Source organism: Bombina bombina, chromosome 4, assembly GCF_027579735.1.
Source record: "Bombina bombina isolate aBomBom1 chromosome 4, aBomBom1.pri, whole genome shotgun sequence".
NCBI lineage: Eukaryota > Metazoa > Chordata > Amphibia > Anura > Bombinatoridae > Bombina > Bombina bombina.
Genome location: NC_069502.1, coordinates 946,625,114 through 946,651,718, shown reverse-complemented (window position 1 = coordinate 946,651,718; position 26,605 = coordinate 946,625,114). Strand labels below are relative to the sequence as shown.

The following is a 26,605-nucleotide window of genomic DNA, read 5'->3' as shown; positions in this document are numbered from 1 at the left end:
TTTAACAAACTAGCAATTAGACTAGCAAGCTTGGAAATACTTTTCAACTAAATTTACAAGCAATATGTAAAACGTTACTGTGCCTTTAAGAAGCACAGAAAAAAACTATGACAGTTAAATAACAATGAACCGGATTAGTTATAAAAACCAAATTTACCTAGTAAAAGCATAAATTTAGCAAAGGATTGCACTCATTAGCAATGGATGATTAACCCTTAATATCAAATAACAATTGAAAATATAAGCGTTTTTATCACAGTCAAAGCACAGTCTCACAGGTCTGCTGTGAGGATTACCTCCCTCAAAACAAGTTTTGAAGACCCCTGAGCTCTGTGGAGACGTCCTGGATCATGCAGGGAGAGAAGGCAGACTTGTGACTGAATTTCTGATGCGTAGCAAAAGCGCCAAAATAGGCCCCTCCCACTCACATACAACAGTGAGGGAAGCTCAGTAAACTGCATTAATTTAAAACAAACGACAGCCATGTGGAAAATAACGCCCAAAACAATTTTTCACCAAGTACCTCAGATGATTAAACGATTTAACATGCCAGCAAACGTTTAAAATCTAACTTATGAAATGTCATTAAAGGCCTGCTGCTAGTCGTTCACACTGCAAGTTAGGCTAAAAGTTATATGCATACAGTATTTTCCCAGTGAAGTGCCATTCCCCAGAATACTGAAGTGTAAACATACATACATATCAGCCTGATACCAGTTGCTACTACTGCATTTAAGGCTGTACTTACATTATATCGGTATTGGCAGTATTTTCTCAGTCAATTCCATTCCTTAGAAAATAATATACTGCAACATACCTCTTTGCAGGTGAACCTGCCTGCTGTCCCCTGATCTGAAGTTACCTCACTCCTCAGAATGGCCGAGAACAGCAAATGGATCTTAGTTACGTCCGCTAAGATCATACAAAAAAAACTCAGGTAGATTCTTCTTCAAATTCTGCCTGAGAAGAAAACAACACACTCCGGTGCCGTTTAAAATAAACTTTTGATTGAAGATATAAAAACTAAGTATAATCACCACAGTCCTCTCACACATCCTATCTATTAGTTGGGTGCAAGAGAATGACTGGGTGTGACGTAGAGGGGAGGAGCTATATAGCAGCTCTGCTTGGATGATCCCCTTGCACTTCCTGTTGGGGAGGAGTTAATATCCCATAAGTAATGGATGACCCGTGGACTGACTACACTTAACAGGAGAAAGTGAACATTTTTTTTTATTTGATCGCATTTGGCGGTGAAATGGTGGCATGAAATATACCAAAATGGGCCTAGATCAATACTTTGGGTTGTCTTCTAAAAAAAAATATATACATGTCAGGGGATATTCAGGGATTCCTGAAAGATATCAGTGTTTTAATGTAACTAGCGCTAATTTTGAAAAAAAGTGGTTTGGAAATAGCAAAGTGCTACTTGTATTTATGGCCCTATAACTTGCAAAAAAAGCAAAGAACATGTAAACATTGGGTATTTCTAAACTCAGGACAAAATTTAGAAACTATTTAGCATGGTTTTTGTTTGGTGGTTGTAGATGTTTAACAGATTTTGGGGGTCAAAGTTAGAAAAAGTGTGTTTTTTTCTATTTTTTCCTCATATTTTATAAATTTTTTTATAGTAAATTATAAGATATGAGGAAAATAATGGTATATTTTGAAAGTCCATTTAATGGCGAGAAAAACGGTATATAATATGTGTGGGTACAGTAAATGAATAAGAGGAAAATTACAGCTAAACACAAACACCGCAGAAATGTAAAAATAGCCTTGGTCCCAAACGGACAGAAAATGGAAAAGTGCTGTGGTCATTAAGGGGTTAAACACATTGAGCTTTTAATATTTGAATTTTAAGTAAAGCTGGAATTTTGAATTATGTTCCAGCTTTTCTTCAATAAAGAATATATTTCATGTTTACCTGACACCTGTTGAATGAAGATTAAGCCAAAAGAATATTCCGACAAGTACAGCACCGCCATATCACAAACATTAAAATTGTATGCTCCACCTGAATCATGAAGGGAGAATTTTGGGTTTCAGGTCCCTTTAAAGGGACATGAAACCCCCAAAAATGTCTTTCATGATTCAGATAGAGAACACATTGTAAAATGTTTCAACTTTACTTCTATTATTAAATGTGCTTAGTTCTTAGTTGAAGAGATATCTGGATAGGTAGCGTGCACGTCTGGAGCACAACATGACAGGACATAGTGCTGCCATCTAGTGCTCTTGCTAATGTATAACATTGTTACAAAACTGCTGCCATATAGTACTGCAGACACGTGCACACTCCTGAGCTTACCCTCCTGCTTTTCAACAAAGTAAATTGGAAAGTTGTTTAACCCCTTAATGACCAGACCATTTTTAAATTGTCTTACCCTTAATGACAATGGCTATTTTTACATTTCTGCAGTGTTTGTGTTTAGCTGTAATTTTCCTCTTACTCATTTACTGTACCCACACATATTATATACTGTTTTTCTCGCCATTAAATGGACTTTCTAAAGATACCATTATTTTCATCATGTCTTATAATTTACTATAAAAAAAATATAAAATATGAGGAAAAAATGGAAAAAAACACACTTTTTCTAACTTTTACCCCCAAAAGCTGTTACACATCTACAACCACCAAAAAACACCCATGCTTAATAGTTTCTAAATTTTGTCCTGAGTTTAGAAATACCCAATGTTTACAAGTTCTTTGCTTTTTTTGCAAGTTATAGGGCCATAAATACAAGTAGCACTTTGCTATTTCCAAACCACTTTTTTTTTCAAAATTAGCGCTAGTTACATTGGAACCCTGATATCTGTCAGGAATCCCTGAATATCAATTGACATGTATATATTTTTTTTTAGCAGACAACCCAAAGTATTGATCTAGGCCCATTTTGGTATATTTCATGCCACCATTTCACGGCCAAATGCGATAAAAAAATAAAAAAGTTCACTTTTTCACAAATTTTGTCACAAACTTTAGGTTTCCCACTGAAATTATTTACAAACAGCTTGTGCAATTATGGCACAAATGGTTGTAAATGCTTCTCTGGGATCCCCTTTGTTCAGAAATAGCAGACTTATATGGCTTTGGCATTGCTTTTTGGTAATTAGAAGGCTGCTAAATGCCGCTGTGCACCACACATGTATTATGCCCAGCAGTGAAGGGGTTAATTAGGTAGCTTGTAGGGAGCTTGCAGGGTTCATTTTAGAGATCAGCCTCCCACCTGACACATCCCACCCCCTGATCCCTCCCAAACAGCTCTCTTCCCTACCCCACCCCACAATTGTTCCCGCCATCTTAAGTACTGGCAGAAAGTCTGCCAGTACTAAATAAAAGAGTTAAATAAAAGTTTTTTTTTTTTAAAAATAAAAATAATAAAATATTTTAATTGTGATGGACCCCTGCCTTAGCACCAACCTCCCTGATCCCCCCTACAGCTCTCTAACCCTCTCCCCTACCTAATTACCGCCATCTTGGGTACTGGCAGCTGTCTGCCAGTACCCAGTTTGGCCCCACAAACCAAAGTATTTAAATTTTATTTATAACTTTTATTTTTATTTTGAATTATTTCTGTAGTGTAGCAGCCCCCCCACAATACCCCCACCCTCTCCCCCTCCCAGATCCTTTTATATGTAAAGAAAAAATATTAACTTTTTTTTTTACCCTTCCTTACTTCATTGGTGTCAGTGTGGCTAATGTGTGCACGTGCACGCGCGCCCACATGCACACGCGCATCGTGCACGCGCTCACACGCTCCCTCCTCCCACCCAGAAATCGGCACCATCGGCACCATTGCTACCGGTGCAGAGAGGGCCACAGAGTGGCTCTCTCTGCATCGGAGTCTTGTAAAGGGGTATTGCAGGATGCCTCCATATCGAGGCATCACTGCAATACCCTCAGAGCTGCTGGAAGTGATTGTGATCACTTCCAGCACTCTGTTAGACAACTGACGTACCAGGTACGTCTATTGTCATTAACAGTTAGTTTTTGCATGACATACCTGGTACGTCAGTTGTCATTAAGGGGTTAAAGTTATATGCTCTATCTGAATCATAAAAGAAAAATTTGGGGGTTTATGTCCCTTTACTGTAATACAGTACAATAGGTTGGGTGTTGTTTGTAGTAGAAGAAAATTTGTGGGACGCCATTTCATTCTCGCACCCAGGCAGCACAATGTCTTGAGCCAGGCCTAGAACCAACGACTTAACAGAAAAAAAAAGGACACATTGTTGCTTTAAATTGTATGTAAAATATATGATTATGCTTACCTGATAATTTTCTTTTCTTCTGATGGGGAGAGTCCACAGCTGTATTCATTAATTTTGGGAATTCAGAACCTGGCCACCAGGAGGAGGCAAAGACACCCCAGCCAAAGGCTTAAATACCTCCCCCACTGTATTTATCCCCAAATCATTCTGCCAAGGGAACAAGGAACAGTAGGGGAAATATCAGGGTGACAAGGTGCCAGAAGAAGAAATGAAATCACTGCCGCTACATCGGTCAACGCGGGCGGGGAGCTGTGGACTCTCCCCGTCAGAAGAAAAGAAAATTATCAGGTAAGCATAATTTAAGTTTTTCTTCTTAAACGGGTCCACAGCTGCATTCATTACTTTTGGGAAAATAATACCCAAGCTATAGAGGACACTAAATGCAAACATAGGGCGGGTACAGAAGGTGGCTCCTTCGAAGGGCACCACAGCCTGAAATTACCCATAAAAAAATGAAAAAAATAACTGCCCATCAGTTAAACAACCAGCATGCTGTGCTAGAGACCATTCAAAATCCTTAGATTCCACTGAGCACAATGCCTCTCTGGAGCCAAGTCCCACAAGTCTCCCAAATCGCACAAACTTATCCGAAAGAAAGGCACCACGAGTACCCCCAAAGGGGAGAACGGAGAATCCAAAAAGAGATCCAAAGGACCAACGGATAGGGCAGAAGACAAGCCAACAAAGGTGGAACAGGACAACCACCCAAGGAAACCAACTCTCTAAGAAGTCCCTCTACCAAGAGACACTTCCAACCTATGAGAGAGCGATTGCGAGGAAGAACAAATCCAATCTCAGATCCTCTGACACAGCTCCATATAATTAATGGTGATCCAAGGAAGTCACAAACTCCCCACTGAACCCTAGTCTAGCAGACAAAACCGCTAAAACTAGCCATATATAGGTAGGAAAACTATATCAGGAGCGAATGAAAACCCGGAGCACAACGACAGTATTGAAAACTAACTGTCCAAAGGAAAAAGAGCTCACTGTGAAACACAGAACACAACTGACAGAACTTGCGAGTTCCAGCTCCAAGGCAGCAAGCTGACCCTAAGTCTTCAAGAGACCCCATCCCACAGAGAGTGCCGAATTATCAACGGAAACTCCAGCCAGGAAATCCCCCAGAGACATCCAACACCAGCAGCAATGCCACCACTTGAGAAAGAACATCCGTGACCCCCCCCCCCCAGGGAGGATAGCAGGGTCAAGAGCAAGTACACGGTCAGATCCAAGAGAGCAAACAGATCTCTGACCTCCCCTCCAAAGGACTGACCCAACCCAAAAAACGGTCTGGTAACACCCGCCTCAAGAAGAACGGAGGTCCTAAGAGGAACTAACCCATTGGAGAACCACTCTGACAAATTACTAGCAACTTCCACGATATAAGGCTTGCGAGCACACATACCAGGTGCAAGTAGATGCCGCTAGCTTCGAACTGCAAACCTTCTGCTTGCTAGACAGCAAAAGCTAAACATCAGGCTACTACCGTTGGCTCTACATGTTCAAATTCCTCTAAGAAGGAACACTCCCAAAAGGAGAGATAGGGCACAGACTAGAACCAGAGCCAGCCCCCCTGACATCCCACATGCAAGGAGGAAATAATCCTCAAACGAGAAGATAAGGACCCACAGGGTCTCCATGGAAACTGTATACTTCCAAATCCTCCCCAAAAGGACAAGAGCAAAGGGGACCACTTCTCCAGTCGTAAGCAAGATGAAGAGACCAAGGAGAATGGTAAAACACTACCACTGAGTAATAACCCAACGGTCAGCACTACCAGCGCGGATGGGACAAACAACTCAAGTCCACCTTAATGCCTGGCGACAACCGCAGATCCACCTGAAGGCAGGAAAATTACCTCCAGGCCGATACCAACCCTCCCAAGGGAAAAGCGGGGTTTACCAGAGACATGTCTTCATAAAATGGAGACATACCACAGTAGCGGGATTCAACACACCACCTTAACCATGTGGGCCACTAGGCGACCCACTAGGCTACACAGGAAAGCGCAATATGCTCCTTAGATGGAAGTCACAGATCCTCACAGGATCAGCCTCCCAGAAAAACCTGTACCAGGAATATCCCCAGAAATCCTGCTGAGAAGCGGACCAGAGGCGGTTGCCAAAGAAAAAAAGAGAAGAAAACCAACCCCTGCGCTCCAACTTATGAAAGCGTTGGAGAAAAAAGGGGGAGACGGACATACCCAAACTCCCGCATTCAGATCATCAGACCACTCAAGAAGGGAGAACCAGTCCCTGCAACCTCAAGGAGTACCTGCGACTAGGTCACAAGAAAAACAGACACCCGGAAAATACCAATATTGAAACGAAAATTGTTATCCAAACTGGTACCCCAACTCTCTCGCGGGTCATCCTGACCTCCAAAACCGCTTGGGAATGGAGAACCTCGGAACCGAGGCCAAAAAAACCTCCAGGACCCACGAGGAGTTGTAGACGGATCCCCACATAAGGGACGGCAGAGGACCTATACAATCCCTCCGACACTCCGTTCATCGAGGACGAGGAGCAAGTTGACGTATAAGAAAACGAAACACCTCCTCAATTCTGGATAAGTAAACAACAAACGAACACTCCAACAAGTGAACGATTCAACACCCGACAGGATAACCAGCAACCCGTGGTTGACATGAACCCTAAGAAACAGCAGCTAGTGCTCGACCAGTACCTGCCTGGTACAAGGAATACCTGAACTGTCCAAGAAAAAATTGGAGCCCCAAAGGGATCAAAAAACATGAACTATAATCATAACTTAGTTCTGATATATAAAACGCACAGTTTACAAAGAAGTGCGCACGTGACCAAAATCGCAAGTATCAGTTCCAGAGAAGAAATGTTCCCAAATGGAAAATTATAACAGACATGAGCTTCCTAAAACAAATCAAATATATCCTATGCAGATTTAAATAAAATGAAGGCAGCACTCGAAGGTGAACGCCCAAGGAAAACAGCAAGGTAACCGGACCAGCCGATTAGAGGCCCCATCCTCCCAAGCTCAGAACTGGAACAGATACTTAAAGACAAGAAAAACGGAGATGTTAAAAAGATTGTCTTCATCCCTACACGTCTAACCCAGCCTGCCGTCCGGCACCGCAGACCGAGGATCCCTTAGCCCAGTAGGGCTGGAATCCTTTAGCACCGCCAAAACTTGTCTTAGTAGGACACAAAGACGTTCCAGTCTATAACGGAAGGCAAAACATTCCCCCGCTGGAGCAATGAATGACCCTGGCCCCGAGGGTTGGGGCCCCTGAAGCCTCAGAGGCCATAGCTTCCCCAGAAGGTCTGACTGACTCAGGCGATCCCACGCCCGACGAACCCCGGTTAACAGAACACGGACAGTATCTTAAAAACACTTCACTAGGAAGATATAAATGTGCCAGCGCCATAGATATGGCCATGCGGAACCATGCTGTAATCTCGGGAGGAAACAAGCCGCCTTCCGGAGGAGTAATGGCCCTAGGGACACCTGCTTGTGTAGCAAAGGAAGGTTCTGGGACATGCGCCTCTTGGGACTTAGAATCCTCAGGGACGGATGGCTCAGCACACTCTAAATTCCCTGACTCAGGGGAAGAGAGTACTCTAGAACGGCAATCGGAACATAACTGATGGGCATGGATAACCCTGGCCATTTCATACTCTTCGCAAGACGTATACTCCGAATTGGAGATATCGGTCTCCAAAAAATCAGAATCCTCCATAACTTGGAGATTGCAATTATGGACCAACACTAACGGCACCTTACACCTCCAATGGCTGGGGCACTTACCACCTCCTGTAAATCAGAGAACTAAGGAACAGACTCTCTCCGTCGCCACTCAGTCAAGGTGCGGAAATGGAATACAATGTGACCACACCCGGTCACGAGGTGCAACGTGTAAGCCAAAAAAAGCACGCCAGTCCCTGGGACCACGCAAACTGATGAAATAAAGCCGTTATGTCCGAATAGCCATGAGACCAAGTATCACTACACCAGAGCAGAGAAAATCACATAGCAAACATGATTAAAGTCCCCCATTTTCAATAACCCCTCACAGAAGATATTAACCCGTGATTCTATAAGATAAAAGGAGTCCCACTGGGACCCTGACTTGTTAACATTACATTCCCATATTGAAAATAATGAAACAATCTTACCGGAATCTACGCCGTGGAACAGGAACACGGCCCTTCAAGTGTGACAGATAGTAGCATCTCTTCTGACATGGACTTGAGTGAATAAAGGCAGGCAGCAAAACTCGTCAACGCCGATTGCCAAGGATCTGTTAACTTGAGTCGAGATGGTTTCGCAGAGACGACACTCCCTGCATCTCCAGACTCTAACTTTCATCCATGCTCTCACTGAGAGACTGACAGGATTACTTAAAACTCCAGTCCCAATTCGAAGAGTACTACCCTCCATAAGAGACTATCTTCAAACTTCTCACCTCACACTTCTCTGCCAACCTCCTGTGATGAAAGGCAAAGAATGACTGGGGGATGAGGGAAGTGGGGGAGGTATTTAAGTCTTTGGCTGGGGTGTCTTTGCCACCTCCTGGGGCCAGGTTCTGAATTCCCAAAAGTAATGAATGAAGCTGTGGACTCTTCCCGTTTAAGAAGAAAAATATAAATAAATAAAGCGCCTGGCATTCTACTCATTTCATTGTCACCTCCTGTACTTTGTCAGTGTTTAGCTCTCTGAAGTCAGTGATTTTCACTTATATTTATTGTAACAACAAGGTTAAAACATGAAAGCGCCGACCTCCTTTCTCTTTTATGCTGTCAGCTTAAACATTATGTGCTAAGATGGTCAGCACCTTGTGAATTACTGCACATGTCCCTCGATTCTTCAATGTGACACTCCAAATACTCCTACAGATTTTATGTCTGGGAAAGCTAAGCAGTCACTAAATTATAGTTTAATTTGAAAGAACACGCAGTTCCCAACAGCACATAAAAAGTACAGGAACAATTTAAAACAAGAGGAAACTAAAGTCCGGCAACTGAAATAAAATATTTCAGCCATCTAGTACATTAAACTGTGATGAATAGTCTTTTAAAGATCATTCAGATGAAAATAAGCCGAAAACTTGTTCACTTCTCTTTACAGTAAAGAAATCAATATATTTCTTAGATGGTAAAAAAAAGCTTCTAGTGCTTAGTTTGTTTTTTCAATTATAGTTTAAAAGAAAAAAGAATATTAGTTCAGTAAAGCATGCTGTGCTGTAATAGAATTTCCCCCATTTGCTTTGGATACAATTACTTTGCAGACCAATGTAATCCATCTGCAGCATTATAATTTTTTGTTCCAGGACACTTTTTTCATGGAACTCTGTTGTTATGGAACGTTGTTTGCAGCCTTAGGCACACCAAGCTCATCATCACTAGATGCTGCAGAACGGACGACTAATGTTACACAGCAAGTCTGATTTTAGTTTAATATATTATAGTTTAATACTTTAGTTCAATAATTGATTTTAGATTAATGGCATTTTGGATTTTTTTCACCTGCCCAAATAAAAGTTATAGTAGATCATTATATTGATAAATGAGAAAAAATCATTAAACTATATCCTGTTACAAGGGAAGTCTCACATGTTGATTAGATCAAAGATTTGTAGTTTTTGGTCAGACTGACACATGTACCTCCAAGTTCCATTTTGATATTTTGTACAACTTTATGTAGCAGGACCTCCACGGGCAAAATATACACCTAACAGAAATTCCAATGCCATAATCATAGCTTCTGTAAAGGATTCCAGTGGTTATGACTAGCTCTGATCTAACTATTAGTAGGATGGATGTCATCTTGTAGACTTGAGGTTGTATCTTTAAACACCATTATGAAATCTTTGAAAGCTGAGAAGGTTTGAAAACAAAATCTCCATATCTTAAATTGGGATTAGTGAACCCAAAAAATATTTGTTAGGAGAAAAACCATCAATTATTTCTGTCACAGTCTTGATGTTGCCCTGATGGCTGGTGTAAGCTCTATTTCAATCTGAACCTGTACTCTTGAAAGGCAAGTTTCCTCAATGTTCCTTGACAGTAGCTGGTGTAGAAAAGGCTCTTGTTTGTTCCTAGGATTTGGGGAGAAGAAAGGCACCAAAAAGGTAAAAAACAAAAACAAAAAAAATTTGACTGAAATTAAGGCGTTACTTGAGCCTAAAATACATGTAGCCAGGCAACCGACAACTGGAATACACCAGGCAATATCTCAGGTATTGTTTCTGTCACACCTACCAAACAGTTTGATGTCTCTGTAGATGAGATGCATTACCTCAAAAACGGTTATGCTAATGTAACAAAAAAATAAAAGTTGTCTTTTTGCTTACCTACGTTCTGTTTCTTCATTCTTATTCTTGTTCTTTTAAAAGACGTGGTGACGTCATGATATACTGGAGGAAGAATGCAATACAACAAATGTAATAAATGACAAATTCCATGTTTAAGGAATATGCTAATGGATTAATCTTATTTGCTACTAGTGCATGTTACTATTGCATGAATGATGTTGGCTGCGCTAATCCTTCTCTGGTAAAAGGGATTTACCATAGACTTGTTATATCAATTTGCAAGCTAATGTTAGTGGGGTCCAGCGATACTGCTTATAGTGCCACTTGTAATCTGGCTCATAGGTGCAAGCAAACCTCAGTGCGATAATAAAATGATCTATTGAATTACAGCACTTTATTACTATATTTCCATATGTTTTTAAGGGAAAAAAAAATAAAGCACTAAGACTTACGGCTTATTTGTAGTACAGTTCACAAGTATGCAGAAAATGTCATTTTAAATATATTCCTGGGTGCTCATAAAAAAATCTCTCCAATCAATAGGAGACAGCATATACAACATTTGTAAGACATAGAACAGAAAAAACAAAATGAATGACCAGTGCAAAGGAATGTGTTATATAAACAAACAGGGTAGTTATGAATCTCCCTCACCTAAGATCAATTAAGTAAAATTAATAAATTAATCCTGAATGCGCAAAAAAAATGCTAAAATATAAGTGCCAGGGGATTATGATTAAAAGTAAATTTTACTAATACAAGTGTCCAAAAATATTGATTAAAAAATTAGTTTTTAGCTCAGTTGTTTTTTCAGCATAGCTGGAGGCTTCCATCGTGAAGCCCACCTGTGTGTCTCTCCCTGCAGTAACGGACCAATGCGTGTTTGGAGTGCTCTGACAGTTTCATAAGTTTGACCGCAGCAAGTACCTGATTTGCATAAACTCTGTCAAATATAAAAGGCTATGTGGTCCTGTTTAAAAGTCTTGGCTCCTTTTACCAACGGAGGAACGGCTGCATACAGTGTTTGAGACACTCTGATCGCATCTATACCGGACGTCTTACACTGAGATGTAAGTACGGATGTTTGATTTTATTGGCTTGCTTTGATACCGCATAAAGGAGATTTCTCTCTCCCTCCATTAGGATCCGGATGGCTTGGTTTTGTCCCATATCCAAGATAGGTCTTTTTTTTTTTTTTTTTTTTTTTTTATTGATTTTCACCTTTGTATCAAGTTGGTATTAGACTGTATCAAGCGGTTAGTAGATTTGATCTATTTCTGTTTTAATGTGCACATATCTACTATTAATGTATTTGTGACTAGTTTGTTACTTGATGTGTTAGTAAAATTAATTTTTTAATTAATGTTTTTGAACACTTGTATTAGTAAAATTTACTTTTTAATCATAATCCCATGGCACTTATATTTTAGATTTTTTTGCACATTCAAGATTAACTTATTAACATAGAACAAAAAAAACCACAACTTCTATCAGATCATAAATATTTAAACACATTCCAGCTTCTAAAATCTTTAAAACTGGACCTTTATTTTACTGCACACAAGGTCCAAAAAGTACATATGGACAACATGTAAAGACATTTATAAGTTCCAAATCATGACTATTAAAGGGACATGAAACCCACATTTTTTCTTTCATGATTCAGATAGCGAATATAATTTTAAACAACTTTCTAATTTACTTCTATTATCTCATGTTTCATTCTCTTGGTATAATTTGTTGAAGGAGCAGCAATGCACTAATGGATTCTAACTGAACACATGGGTGAGCCAATCACAATCGATATATATGCAGCCACCAATCAACAGCTAGAACCTAGGTTCTCTGCTGCTCCTGAGCTTTCCTGACATTTCAGCAAAGGATAACAAGAGAAGGAAGTAATTTAAATAATAGAAGTAAATTGGAAAGTTGTTTAAAATTGTATTCTCTATCTGAATCATGAAAGAAACATTTTTGGGTTTCATGTCCCTTTAATGAATTGAAACATTAGTTTCCGACACATATACAGCAAAATTAATGTGCAATCTTAAAAAAATTCTGATGTAACTCTTTCTCATGCACCTTTCCATGACAGAATACCTAGTGTGCATGTATCTTGAACAGATTAAGGCAGTGGTGTTTGCAGTGGTGTCAAGAAAATATGTCCAAAAGAAAAAAATGATAAGAATTGTGTCATCACTATTGATCAGGATTAAACCAGCCAGAGAATTGTAGGCTACTCCACCAAAGACACTGGCTTAAAGGGACACTGAACCCACATGTTTTCTTTCCAGATTCAGATAGAGCAGGCAATTTTAAGCAACTTTCTAATTTACTCCTATTATCACATTTTCTTCATTCTCTTTGTATCTTTATTTGAAAACCAAGAATGTAAGTTTAGATGCTGGCCCATTTTTGGTGAACAACCTGGGTTGTTCTTGCTGATTGGTGGATAAATTCACCCACCAATAAACAAGTGCTGCCCAGGGTCTGAACCAAAAAAATAGCTTAGATGCCTTATTTTTCAAATAAAGATAGCAAGAGAACGAAGACAAATTGATAAAAGGAGTAAATTATAAAGTTGCTTAAAATTGCATGCTCTATTTTAATCATGAAAGAAAAAAACATAATTTATGCTTACCTGATAAATTTATTTCTTGTAGTGTATCCAGTCCACGGATCATCCATTACTTGTGGGATATTTTCCTTCCCAACAGGAAGTTGCAAGAGGATCACCCACAGCAGAGCTGCTATATAGCTCCTCCCCTCACTGCCATATCCAGTCATTCGACCGAAACAAGACGAGAAAGGAGAAACCATAGGGTGCAGTGGTGACTGTAGTTTAATTAAAATTTAGACCTGCCTTAAAAGGACAGGGCGGGCCGTGGACTGGATACACTACAAGAGAAATAAATTTATCAGGTAAGCATAAATTATGTTTTCTCTTGTTAAGTGTATCCAGTCCACGGATCATCCATTACTTGTGGATGTAAATGGATGATGGGAGGGACAAGGCAGGAACTTAAACGGAAGGAACCACTGCCTGTAGAACCTTTCTCCCAAAAACAGCCTCCGAAGAAGCAAAAGTGTCAAATTTGTAAAATTTTGAAAAGGTGTGAAGCGAAGACCAAGTCGCAGCCTTGCAAATCTGTTCAACAGAGGCCTCATTTTTAAAGGCCCAGGTGGAAGCCACAGCTCTAATAGAATGAGCTGTAATCCTTTCAGGGGGCTGCTGTCCAGCAGTCTCATAGACTAAGCGTATTATGCTCCGAAGCCAAAAGGAGAGAGAGGTTGCCGAAGCTTTTTGACCTCTCCTCTGTCCAGAGTAAACGACAAACAGGGCAGATGTTTGACGAAAATCTTTAGTGGCCTGTAAGTAAAACTTCAAGGCACGGACTACGTCCAGATTATGCAAAAGACGTTCCTTCTTTGAAGAAGGATTAAGACACAATGATGGAACAACAATCTCTTGATTGATATTCCTGTTAGAAACCACCTTAGGTAAAAACCCAGGTTTGGTACACAGAACTACCTTGTCTGAATGAAAAATCAGATAAGGAGAATCACAATGTAAGGCAGATAACTCAGAGACTCTTCGAGCCGAGGAAATAGCCATCAAAAACAGAACTTTCCAAGATAAAAGTTTAATATCAATGGAATGAAGGGGTTCAAACGGAACTCCCTGAAGAACTTTAAGAACCAAGTTTAAGCTCCATGGGGGAGCAACAGTTTTAAACACAGGCTTAATCCTAACCAAAGCCTGACAAAATGCCTGGACGTCTGGAACTTCTGCCAGACGCTAGTGCAAAAGAATAGACAGAGCAGAGATCTGTCCTTTTAAAGAACTAGCTGATAAGCCTTTGTCCAAACCCTCTTGGAGAAAGGACAATATCCTAGGAATCCTAACCTTACTCCATGAGTAACTCTTGGATTCACACCAATAAAGATATTTACGCCATATCTTATGGTAGATTTTCCTGGTGACAGGCTTCCGAGCCTGTATTAAGGTATCAATGACTGACTCGGAGAAGCCACGCCTTGATAGAATCAAGCGTTCAATCTCCATGCAGTCTCAGAGAAATTAGATTTGGATGATTGAAAGGACCTTGTATTAGAAGGTCCTGCCTCAGAGGCAGAGTCCATGGTGGAAGAGATGACATGTCCACTAGGTCTGCATACCAGGTCCTGCGTGGCCACGCAGGCGCTATCAGAATCACAGATGCTCTCTCCTGTTTGATTTTGGCAATCAGTCGAGGGAGCAGAGGAAACGGTGGAAACACATAGGCCAGGTTGAAGAACCAAGGAGCTGCTAGAGCATCTATCAGCGTTGCTCCCGGGTCCCTGGACCTGGATCCGTAACAAGGAAGCTTGGTGTTCTGGCGAGACGCCATGAGATCCAATTCTGGTTTGCCCCAACGATGGACCAGTTGAGCAAACACCTCCGGATGGAGTTCCCACTCCCCCGGATGAAAAGTCTGACGACTTAGAAAATCCGCCTCCCAGTTCTCTACGCCTGGGATGTGGATCGCTGACAGGTGGCAAGAGTGAGACTCTGCCCAGCGAATTATCTTTGAGACTTCTAACATCGCTAGGGAACTCCTGGTTTCCCCTTGATGGTTGATGTAAGCCAAAGTCGTGATGTTGTCCGACTGAAATCTGATGAACCTCAGTGTTGCTAACTGAGGCCAAGCTAGAAGAGCATTGAATATTGCTCTTAACTCCAGAATATTTATTGGGAGGAGTTTCTCCTCCTGAGTCCACGATCCCTGAGCCTTCAGGGAGTTCCAGACTGCGCCCCAACCTAGAAGGCTGGCATCTGTTGTTACAATCGTCCAATCTGGCCTGCGAAAGGTCATACCCTTGGACAGATGGACCCGAGAAAGCCACCAGAGAAGAGAATCTCTGGTCTCTTGATCCAGATTTAGTAGAGGGGACAAATCTGAGTAATCCCCATTCCACTGACTTAGCATGCATAACTGCAGCGGTCTGAGATGCAGGCGCGCAAATGGCACTATGTCCATTGCCGCTACCATTAAGCCGATTACTTCCATGCACTGAGCCACTGACGGGCGTGGAATGGAATGAAGGACACGGCAAGCATTTAGAAGTTTTGATAACCTGGACTCAGTCAGGTAAATTTTCATCTCTACAGAATCTATAGTCCCTAGGAAGGAGACTCTTGTGAGTGGTGATAGAGAACTCTTTTCCACGTTCACTTTCCACCCATGCGACCTCAGAAATGCCAGAACTACCTCTGTATGAGATGAAAGCTTGACGCCTGTATCAGGATGTCGTCTAGACACGGAGTCACCGCTATGCCTCGCGGTCTTAGAACCGCCAGAAGTGAGCCCAGAACCTTTGTAAAAATTCTCGGGACAGTGGCCAACCCGAAGGGAAGAGCTACAAATTGGTAATGCCTGTCTAGAAAGGCAAACCTTAGGAACCGATGATGATCTTTGTGAATCGGTATGTGAAGGTAGGCATCCTTTAAGTCCACTGTGGTCATGTACTGACCCTCTTGGATCATGGGAAGGATGGTCCGAATAGTTTCCATTTTGAATGATGGAACTCTGAGGAATTTGTTTAAGATCTTTAGATCCAAGATTGGTCTGAAGGTTCCCTCTTTCTTGGGAACCACAAACAGATTTGAATAAAATCCCTGTCCCTGTTCCGTCCGCGGAACTGGATGGATCACTCCCATTACTAGGAGGTCTTGCACACAGCTTAGGAATGCCTCTTTCTTTATCTGGTTTGCTGATAACCTTGAAAGATAAAATCTCCCTTGTGGAGGAGAAGCTTTGAAGTTCTGAAGATATCCCTGAGATATGATCTCCAACGCCCAGGGATCCTGAACATCTCTTGCCCACGCCTGGGCGAAGAGAGAAAGTCTGCCCCCCACTAGATCCGTTTCCGGATAGGGGGCCGTTCCTTCACGCTGTCTTGGGGGCAGCAGCAGGCTTTCTGGCCTGCTTGCCCTTGTTCCAGGACTGGTTAGGTTTCCAGGCCTGTCTGAAATGAGCAACAGTTCCCTCTTGTTTTGAAGCGGAGGAAGTTGATGCTGCTCCTGCCTTGAAATTTCGAAAGGCACGAAAATTAGACTGTTTGGCCTTTGATTTGGCCCTGTCCTGAGGAAGGGTATGACCCTTGCCTCCAGTAATGTCAGCAATAATTTCCTTCAAGCCAGGCCCGAATAAGGTCTGCCCCTTGAAAGGAATGTTGAGTAATTTAGACTTTGAAGTCACGTCAGCTGACCAGGATTTAAGCCATAGCGCCCTACGCGCCTGGATGGCGAATCCGGAATTCTTAGCCGTTAGTTTAGTCAAATGAACAATGGCATCAGAAACAAATGAGTTAGCTAGCTTAAGCGTTCTAAGCTTGTCAATAATTTCATTCAATGGAGCTGTCTGGATGGTCTCTTCCAGGGCCTCAAACCAGAATGCCGCCGCAGCAGTGACAGGAGCAATGCATGCAAGGGGCTGTAAAATAAAACCTTGTTGAATAAACATTTTCTTAAGGTAACCCTCCAATTTTTTATCCATTGGATCTGAAAAAGCACAACTGTCCTCAACCGGGATAGTGGTACGCTTTGCTAAAGTAGAAACTGCTCCCTCCACCTTAGGGACTGTCTGCCATAATTCCCGTGTAGTGGCGTCTATTGGAAACATTTTTCTAAATATAGGAGGTGGGGAAAAGGATACACCGGGTCTATCCCACTCCTTGCTAATAATTTCTGTAAGCCTTTTAGGTATAGGAAAAACGTCAGTACACACCGGCACCGCATAGTATCTATCCAGCCTACACAATTTCTCTTGAATTGCAACTGTGTTACAGTCATTCAGAGCAGCTAATACCTCCCCAAGCAATACACGGAGGTTCTCAAGCTTAAATTTAAAATTAGAAATCTCTGAATCAGGTTTCCCCGAGTCAGAGATGTCACCCACAGACTGAAGCTCTCCGTCCTCATGTTCTGCATATTGTGACGCAGTATCAGAAATGGCTCTAACAGCATTTGTGCGCTCTGTATCTCTCCTAACCCCAGAGCTATCGCGCTTGCCTCTTAATTCAGGCAATCTAGATAATACCTCTGACAGGGTATTATTCATGATTGCAGCCATGTCCTGCAAGGTAATCGCTATGGGTGTCCCTGATGTAATTGGCGCCATATTAGCGTGCTTCCCCTGAGCGGGAGGCGAAGGGTCTGACACGTGGGGAGAGTTAGTCGGCATAACTTCCCCCTCGACAGAACCCTCTGGTGATAATTCTTTTATAGATAAAGACTGATCTTTATTGTTTAAGGTGAAATCAATACATTTAGTACACATTCTCCTATGGGGCTCCACCATGGCTTTCAAACATAATGAACAAGTAGGTTCCTCTGTGTCAGACATGTTTAAACAGACTAGCAATGAGACTAGCAAGCTTGGAAAACACTTTAAAACAAGTTTACAAGCAATATAAAAAACGTTACTTCGCCTTTAAGAAATACAAATTTTCCCAAATTTTGAAATAACAGTGAAAAAATGCAGTTACACTAACAAAATTTTTACAGTGTATGTAATAAGTTAGCAGAGCATTGCATCCACTTGCAAATGGATGATTAACCCCTTAATACCAAAAACGGAATAACAAATGACAAAAACGTTTTTTAAACAGTCACAACAACTGCCACAGCTCTACTGTGGCTTTTTACCTCCCTCAATACGACTTTTGAAGCCTTTTGAGCCCTTCAGAGAAGTCCTGGATCATGCAGGAAGAAGCTGGATGTCTGTGTCTGTAATTTTTGCTGTGCAAAAAAACGCTAAAATAGGCCCCTCCCACTCATATTACAACAGTGGGAAGCCTCAGGGAACTGTTTCTAGGCAAAATTCAAGCCAGCCATGTGGAAAAAACTAGGCCCCAATAAGTTTTATCACCAAACATATGTAAAAAACGATTAAACATGCCAGCAAACGTTTTAAAATACACTTTTATAAGAGTATGTATCTCTATTAATAAGCCTGATACCAGTCGCTATCACTGCATTTAAGGCTTTACTTACATTACTTCGGTATCAGCAGCATTTTCTAGCAAATTCCATCCCTAGAAAAATATTTTAACTGCACATACCTTATTACAGGAAAACCTGCACGCTATTCCCCCTCTGAAGTTACCTCACTCCTCAGAATATGTGAGAACAGCAAAGGATCTTAGTTACTTCTGCTAAGATCATAGAAAACGCAGGCAGATTCTTCTTCTAAATACTGCCTGAGATAAACAGTACACTCCAGTACCATTTAAAAATAACAAACTTTTGATTGAAGAAATAAACTAAGTATAAAACACCATAGTCCTCTTACGATCTCCATCTTAGTTGAGAGTTGCAAGAGAATGACTGGGTATGGCAGTGAGGGGAGGAGCTATATAGCAGCTCTGCTGTGGGTGATCCTCTTGCAACTTCCTGTTGGGAAGGAGAATATCCCACAAGTAATGGATGATCCGTGAACTGGATACACTTAACAAGAGAAATTTTGGTTCAATATCCCTTTAAGATTTTACACATCAATCTTTCCAAAGAAACACAAGGGGAAGCCACATGGTGTATCAAACAAAATACAATCCCATCTTGGAAAACAACCCACAGAAGAGTAAGCACAGATTGCAGAACACCAAGCCAACGGTGTATATACATTTCCTAAGGGCCTCTGAGTTCTCAAGCTGACTCTACTACAGTGCTGGTACAAAATGTGACAGCAACGCTTATAACATTTAAAAATGTGATTTATTTTCAAATATATCATACATTAAAAAATAATAATTGCACTTTGCAATAGATACATTGGACACTATACATAGCAGTTAGTAATAAGGTTGAAGCTTCTGTAATAAATAAGGACAAACAAATTATATTAAAGGGATAGTAAACACCAAAAATGTTATTGTTTAAAAAGATAGATACGCCCTTTATTTACCATTCCACCGTTTGGCATAACCAACACTGTTATAGAAATATAATTTTTACCTCTGTAATTATCTTGTATCTTAGCTTCTGCTGACTGCCTCCTTAACGCAGATCTTTTGATAGACTTGAATTTCAGGCAATTAGTGCTGACTCTTAAATAACTCAACATGCGTGAGCATAATGTTATTTATATAAAACACATGAACTAACAAATAATTGTCAAATGTATTCAGATAAGAGGCGGCCTTCAAAGGCTTAGAAATTAGCATATGAGCCTACCTAGGTTTAGCTTTCAACTAAGAATATCAAGAGAACAAAACAAATTTGATGATAAAAGTAAATTAGAAAGTTATTTAAAATGACATGCCCTATCTGAATCATGAAAGTTTAATTTGGACTTTACTATCCCTTTAAGGGGCAGTTTATATAATGAATAGCTCTCTCAAATGTACATAAAATGGATTAGAATCATTATTTAGTGATAATTTTGTAATTATGGGCCATATAATGACTATATAGACAATTGTGGTACAAGTTTGCACAAAAAAAAAAAAATCACACTTTTTTTTTCTAATTATTATCAAAGGATTATTGTTAAATTTACCTTAATAAGATAGTTGAAAATGTTGTAATTTCAACATAGAAATAAAGCTAATTTGGAATTTGTTTTTCAAATGTGTGCAGGCACCAATCAGCAGCTAGCAACCACTAGTATAGGATATGTGCGTATCATTTTTCAACAAGGGATACCAAGAGAATGAAGCACTTTTGAAAATAGAAGTGAATTTAAACGTATCTTAAAATGATATGTTCTATCTGAGTCATGCAAGTTTAATTTTTATGTTCCTATCCCTTTAAGGCATGAATCCCAAAATAAATGCAAGACATTCCTATATACTTACGTTACTATCACTAACAGCCTTGGTTTTAGTTAGCATTTGTCATAACCAAATTAATCTGTAATAAATAAATTACCTATTGTATATGTTTTCATAATATAGAAGTATCTAGGTGGGGCAGTGGAATACTTTGCAATATTAGAATTTTTTCTGTTATTTATGAATGTTACTTGAGCTATGCGAAGTACAAATTAATGGACTACTTTCATGAGTGCAACAAACATAGAAAAAAAAAAATATTAGCTGATTTTAGTTTATTATTGGCTTAAATTTTAGCCAGGCGTTCAGTAAAATCAGCCCATTAAATATGTCCTGGGGAGAACAGTGAGTACGATTAAATTATATTTAAATGTATTCAAGTGGCAAAAAGAGTATTTTTATTACAGGACCAACTTCTAGGTGAGCTGAAATATATGAACAGGCATATAAACCCTAAGATAAAGCTGAATCCTCAGAAGCAAAACTACCTGCTTAGGAACTTGGTATGTAGGGCTGTTCTTGCCACTACTAATGGCAGTACTCAGAACAGCTGCCAGCGACTGGGAATAAACTGCAAGAAAAAAGGCTAGCTGTGTGATCCGAAGTCAATAGTTTTCTTGGCAGCAGAGTGATATTAAAAGCAGTGTTAAGCACTTACCGGAGATATATAGGAGAAATGGGCTCTGAATAAAAAATGTGTATTACTTCTCACAGCCCACACTTAAGTTAGATGGAATATACTTGTATGTGAAGTTTGTCTTCATGATATATTTGTGCACACATGCTGAACTTTGAGGATGCATGTAATAGAGATGTCTAGGGAAGAATATTTTGTTTCCTCAAATATTCGTAGCCTGCACTATACGGTTTTTGTTTAATTTAAAACAAAACGGAAATTGGATTTTCGTAAAACAAGTGTAAATGTTTTAAAGTTACAGGCGAAAAGTTCACCTGTAGCTACATACTTACCCTAACGCTCTCTGGAGAGTGCGCTAACCTAATCCTCTTCTTGCCAGAGCCCTGGCCGCATAAAAGGAAGCTTAGCCGTTCATCTCGCAGGACCTGCACTAATGTTAGTGCTGAGCACACTAAGCCTTCTGTTAGTGCTGCCAGGGACCGGGCAAGAAGAGGATCGGGTTAGAGCGCTCTCCAGAGCGTGTTAAGGTATTTCTTTCTGTCATTTTTTCCCCCTTTTCTTTAAATTTTGCAGATGCATTCATTTCGATATTCATAAACGAAAAAGAAAATGTATGCTTACCTGATAAATTTGTTTCTTTTTAGACACGATGAGTCCACGGATTTCATCCTTACTTGTGGGATATTCACCTCCTGTTCAGCAGGAGGAGGCAAAGAGCACCAAAGCAGAGCTGCTATATATAGCTCCTCCCTTACCTCCCACTCCAGTCATTCGACCGAAGTTTAGGAAGAGAAAGGAAAAGCCTAGGTGCAAAGGTGTCTGAAATTTACAAAAATTAATAACCTGTCTCAAAGAACAGGGCGAGCCGTGGACTCATCGTGTCTAAAAAGAAACAAATTTATCAGGTAAGCATAAATTTTCTTTTCTTTTTAAAGACACAATGATTCCACGTATTTCATCCTTACTTGTGGGATACAATACCAAAGCTAGAGTACACGGATGATAAGGGAGGGACAAGACAGGTAACCTAAACGGAAGGCACCAATGCTTGAAGAACCTTTCTCCCAAAAACAGCCTCAGCCGAGACAAAAGTATCGAATTTGTAAAATTTAGAAAAAATGTGAAAGGAGGACCAAGTTGCAGCCTTGCAAATCTGTTCTACAGAAGCTTCATTTTTGAATGCCCATGAGGAAGCAACAGCCCTAGTGGAATGAGCCGTAACTCTTTCAGGAGGCTGCTGTCCAGCAGTCTCATATGCAAAACGGATGATACTCTTTAGCCAAAAAGAAAGAGAGGTAGCCATAGCTTTCTGACCCTTACGTTCCCAGAGAAAATGATAAACAAAAAAGATGACTGACGAAAGTCCTTAGTCGTTTGTAAATAAAATTTCAAAGCACGGACCACGTCCAAATTGTGTAAAACACTTTCCTTTTGAGAAGAAGGATTAGGGCACAGGGAAGGAACAACAATCTCTTGAATAATGTTCCTGCTGGAGACAACCTTAGGAAGGAACGCTAGGTTAATATGTAAAACTACCTTATCTGAATGAAAAATAAGGTAAGGAGAATTGAATTGTAACGCCAAAAGTTCAGACACTCTTCGAGCTGAAGAAATGGCAACAAGAATAAAACTTTCCAAGATAACAACTTAATATCTAAGGAATGCATAGGCTCAAATAGAACCCCTTGAAGAACTTTGAGAACTAACTTCAGACTCCATGGAGGAGTAATTGGTCTAAACACAGGCCTGATTCAAACCAAAGCCTGACAAAAGGATTGAACGTCTGGGACATCCGCCAGACGTTTGTGGAAAAAATAGATAAGGCAGAGATTTGACCCTTTAGGAAACTTGCCGATAAACCCTTCTCCAATCCTTCTTGGAGAAAAGATACAATTCTGGGAATCCTAACTCTACTTCATGAGTAGCTTTTGGATTCACACCAATAAAGATATTTACGCCATATCTTATGGTAAATTCTCCTAGTCATAGGTTTACGAGCCTGGATCATAGTCTCTATGACCGAATCAGAAAACCCCCGCTTGGATAGGATTAAGCGTTCAATCACCAAGCAGTCAGCTTCAGAGAAACTAGATTTGGGGAAGGAAAGACCCTTGAATGAGCAGGTCCTTCCTCAATGGAAGTCTCCAAGGTGGTAGGGATGACATGTTGACCAGATCGGCATACCAAATCCTGCGAGGCCACGCAGGAGCAATGTGGAACACTGATGCCCTCTCCTGTTTGATTCTGGCAATGACTTGAGGAAGAAGCGCAAACGGAGTAAAATAGGTATGCAAGATTGAAGGACCAAGGAACCGCCAGAGCATCTATCAGTTCCGCCTGGGGATCCCTGGACCTCGACCCGTATCTTGGGAGCTTGGCATTCTGACGAGATGCCATAAGATCCAACTCCGACCAACCCCATTTGAGAATCAGGTTGGAAAACACTTCCGGATGGAGTTCCCACTCTCCCGGATGAAAAGTCTATCTGCTCAGAAAGTCTGCCTCCCAATTGACCACCCCTGGAATATGGATCGCTGACAGATGGCAAGAGTGGGCCTCGGCACACTGGATTATCTTGGCTACCTCGGTCATAGCTAAGGAACTCCTTGTTCCTCCTTGATGATTGATGTAAGCCACTGTCGATATGTTGTTCGTCTGAAAACTGATGAACTGGGTCGAGGCCAACTGAGGCCAGGCCCGAAGAGCATTGAAGATCACTCTCAGTTCCAGAATGTTTATAGGAAGAAAAAACTCTGGCTGAGCCCAAACTCCCTCAGCCCTTAGGGAGCCCCAGACTGCTCCCCACCCAAGAAGGCTGGCGTCTATACAAACACCCAAGATGGCCTGCGAAAGCAGGTTCCCTGGGAGAGATGATCCAGAATAGAATCCCTTGTCTCCTGCTCCTAGTAGAATTCAATGAGACAAATCTGAATAATCTCCGATCCGTTGCCTGAACATGTTTAACTGCAGAGGTCTGAGATAGAATCGAACAAACGGGATGATGTCTACCATCAGCCCGATTACCTCCATGCACTGAACCATTAAGGGCCGAAGAATGGTCTAAATGACTAAACAAGTTTTGAAAAAATCTGATTTCCTGACATACTGTCAGAAAAATCTTCATTGATATGGAATCTATAATTTATCCCAAGAAGTTTCCCTTATGCATGAGACTAAGGAATTCCCTTCCAAATATTCCTTCCACTCGTAAGACCATGGGAAGGATAACACCAATTCCGTGTAAAATCCTGCTAGCTGTAAGGATGGCGCCTGGACTAGAATGTCATCCAGATAGGACTCCACTGCAATGTCCCGTATCAAACAGCGCTCCCAGAGCCCTTGTGAAAATATTGAGAGCTGAGGCAAGACCGAAAGAAGAGCCACAAACTGGAAGCGTATGTCCAACCTGTGAATGGCACATGAAAATATACGTCATTTAAATCCACTGTTGTATAAATTGACCCTCTTGGATCAATCAAGGAAAGAATGGAACGAATAGTTGCCATTTTGAAGGACGGTACATTAAAAAAAAACTGTTTAGACTCTGGGATCTAAAAAGTGGTCTGAAGATTTCCTCTTTTTTTGGAAACCATAAACCAATTGGTATAAAAGACCCCCGACCCAGAACCTGTATTGGAACTGGAATAATCATCCCAAGGTCTGAGATGTCTCTTACGCAGTGTAAGAATGCCTCTCCTCTTTGTCTAATCTGCAGATAATCTTGAAAACAGAAACCTGCCTCAGGGATGAAAAATATTGAACTCCAATTTGAATTCCTGGAACACTATTTCCTATTGCCTAGGGATTCTGCCCCCCTACAAGATCCAATCCCGGATCGGGGGATTTTTTTTTTTTGTGTAGAAATTCTTTAAAATTTTAAAGGATATTATTTCCGTCAAGCCAGGTTCCAACAAGGTCTACCCCTTGTAATGAATCGTTAAAGGTTTAGGCCATACATCCGTAGAACAAGGCTCTAAACATCAAAACTCTGTGAGCTGTAACAGAGAAAACTGAAACCTATACTCCCATCTTGATAACTTGAGAGAAGGAATTTGAAATAAAGGAATTAGCCAATTTGAAAGCCTTTATCCTGTCCTGGATTTTATCCAGAGGAGTTTCTGACTTAAAAACCTCAGACAACTCATCAAACTAAAATGCCGTCACCTTAGTGACGGTAATAAAGCACACAGCTGGATATCATTGTAAGCCCTGGAGTACATCCCCTCCTAATCTTCGTCTAACTACCCTCTAAGGAAATAGTAGTTCACTTAGCAAAGCTAAAAACTACTCCTTTAACCCTAGGAAATGTCTACCCAGCCTCCTTAGCTGAGATGGTTATGGGAAAACATCTATTTAAATAAAGGAAATGCAGTCTTTTCCATTCCTATAACTACTGGACGTACTAGAATAAATTACACCGGTATAGTTGGAGTCATCCATGGTAGCTAAAATCGAAAATAATTCCTCTAGTAATATTAGCTTCCACTTGGGAAAAACATAGAATGCATGAGATGCAGGAAAAAAACTCCGGACAGAGTATGAGAGGAAGCGCAGGGCACTGCATGTGGGCCCTAATATGTTGTGGACACTGTAGGAATGTGACATAAAGTGACCATTGTCAACATACTCCCAAATAGCAAATGCCTTAAAAGGAGAAGGTTTAGAAAAAAAGAGTGTAATTTTTTAATAAAAATGAACACAAAAAAGTTACTGTCTCTTTAAATTTTAAAAGAAACTTCTTATTTCTGTTGTGCAGAAACAATCCAATTAGAATGTTAACATTGCTTTCCACCTCCATCGCTATGTACATTAAAGAAGCAATGTCTTGTGCAACAATTCCATATGAAATTTGCAAGGATATTATATATTATTATGCGTGCAGGATTGAAATAAATCAGTAAGCAAACATTTTCAGGACCTACTGAACCTCAGCAATTGTGCTGAGGTGCCCATGTGTCCAAGTTATAACCATAACAATCAGTAACTTAATAAAACGTTTGACATTTTCATGAATAAATGATTTACTTAGGTCTAATACTGAGCGTTTCATAGTTGTGTTAAAAGCTCTGCCCTCCGGTATCGTAATGGAGGTGGAGAGCGCAACCAACAAAGGCTCAACATAGCTCCACCCCTCGTGGGCGTGACAGCACTCCATCTCCCGGCACTCTGATTGACTGTGCCCTGAGATGGAGGAAGGAGCCCAAAAACGGCGGGAACACAATTCCGCCCATCGTCTGCATCACAGTACTTAATCTCCCGGTCGCCATTAAGATCTTATAGATCGGACACCGGGAGATATAATAACTAAGCCAAATGTAAAAAATTTAAGCCGAGTATGCTACCGCATGTCAGGTAGCTCTAGCTCCCACAATAGTGGCCCAAAACACTTCTTTGTGAAACTCTATAATAACATCCCAATTGATGTCCTGAGAAACGCCACATAAATTCTCTTAAGCCCCAGTGCCTGCCAAAAACACTGTGCTGTCGTAGGATCCCCTCCCCTATATAAGTCTAGGAGGATAACGTCCTAATACAAGAGATCAATCTCATCAAGTGCCCCACTTCCTCTGAGGTTCCCAGAC

The 26,605-nt window shown here is 40.8% G+C and overlaps 1 protein-coding gene across 1 annotated transcript in view; it reads right to left on the bottom strand.

Moving 5' to 3' along the window:
* Positions 1-26,605, bottom strand: part of MRPS5 (mitochondrial ribosomal protein S5) — a 404,252-nt gene that overhangs the window by 17,314 nt on the left and 360,333 nt on the right. The window contains exon 6 of the mRNA XM_053712599.1: positions 10,610-10,672. Coding sequence (XP_053568574.1) covers positions 10,610-10,672 — 63 coding nt within the window. The remainder of the gene's footprint in view (positions 1-10,609; positions 10,673-26,605) is intronic.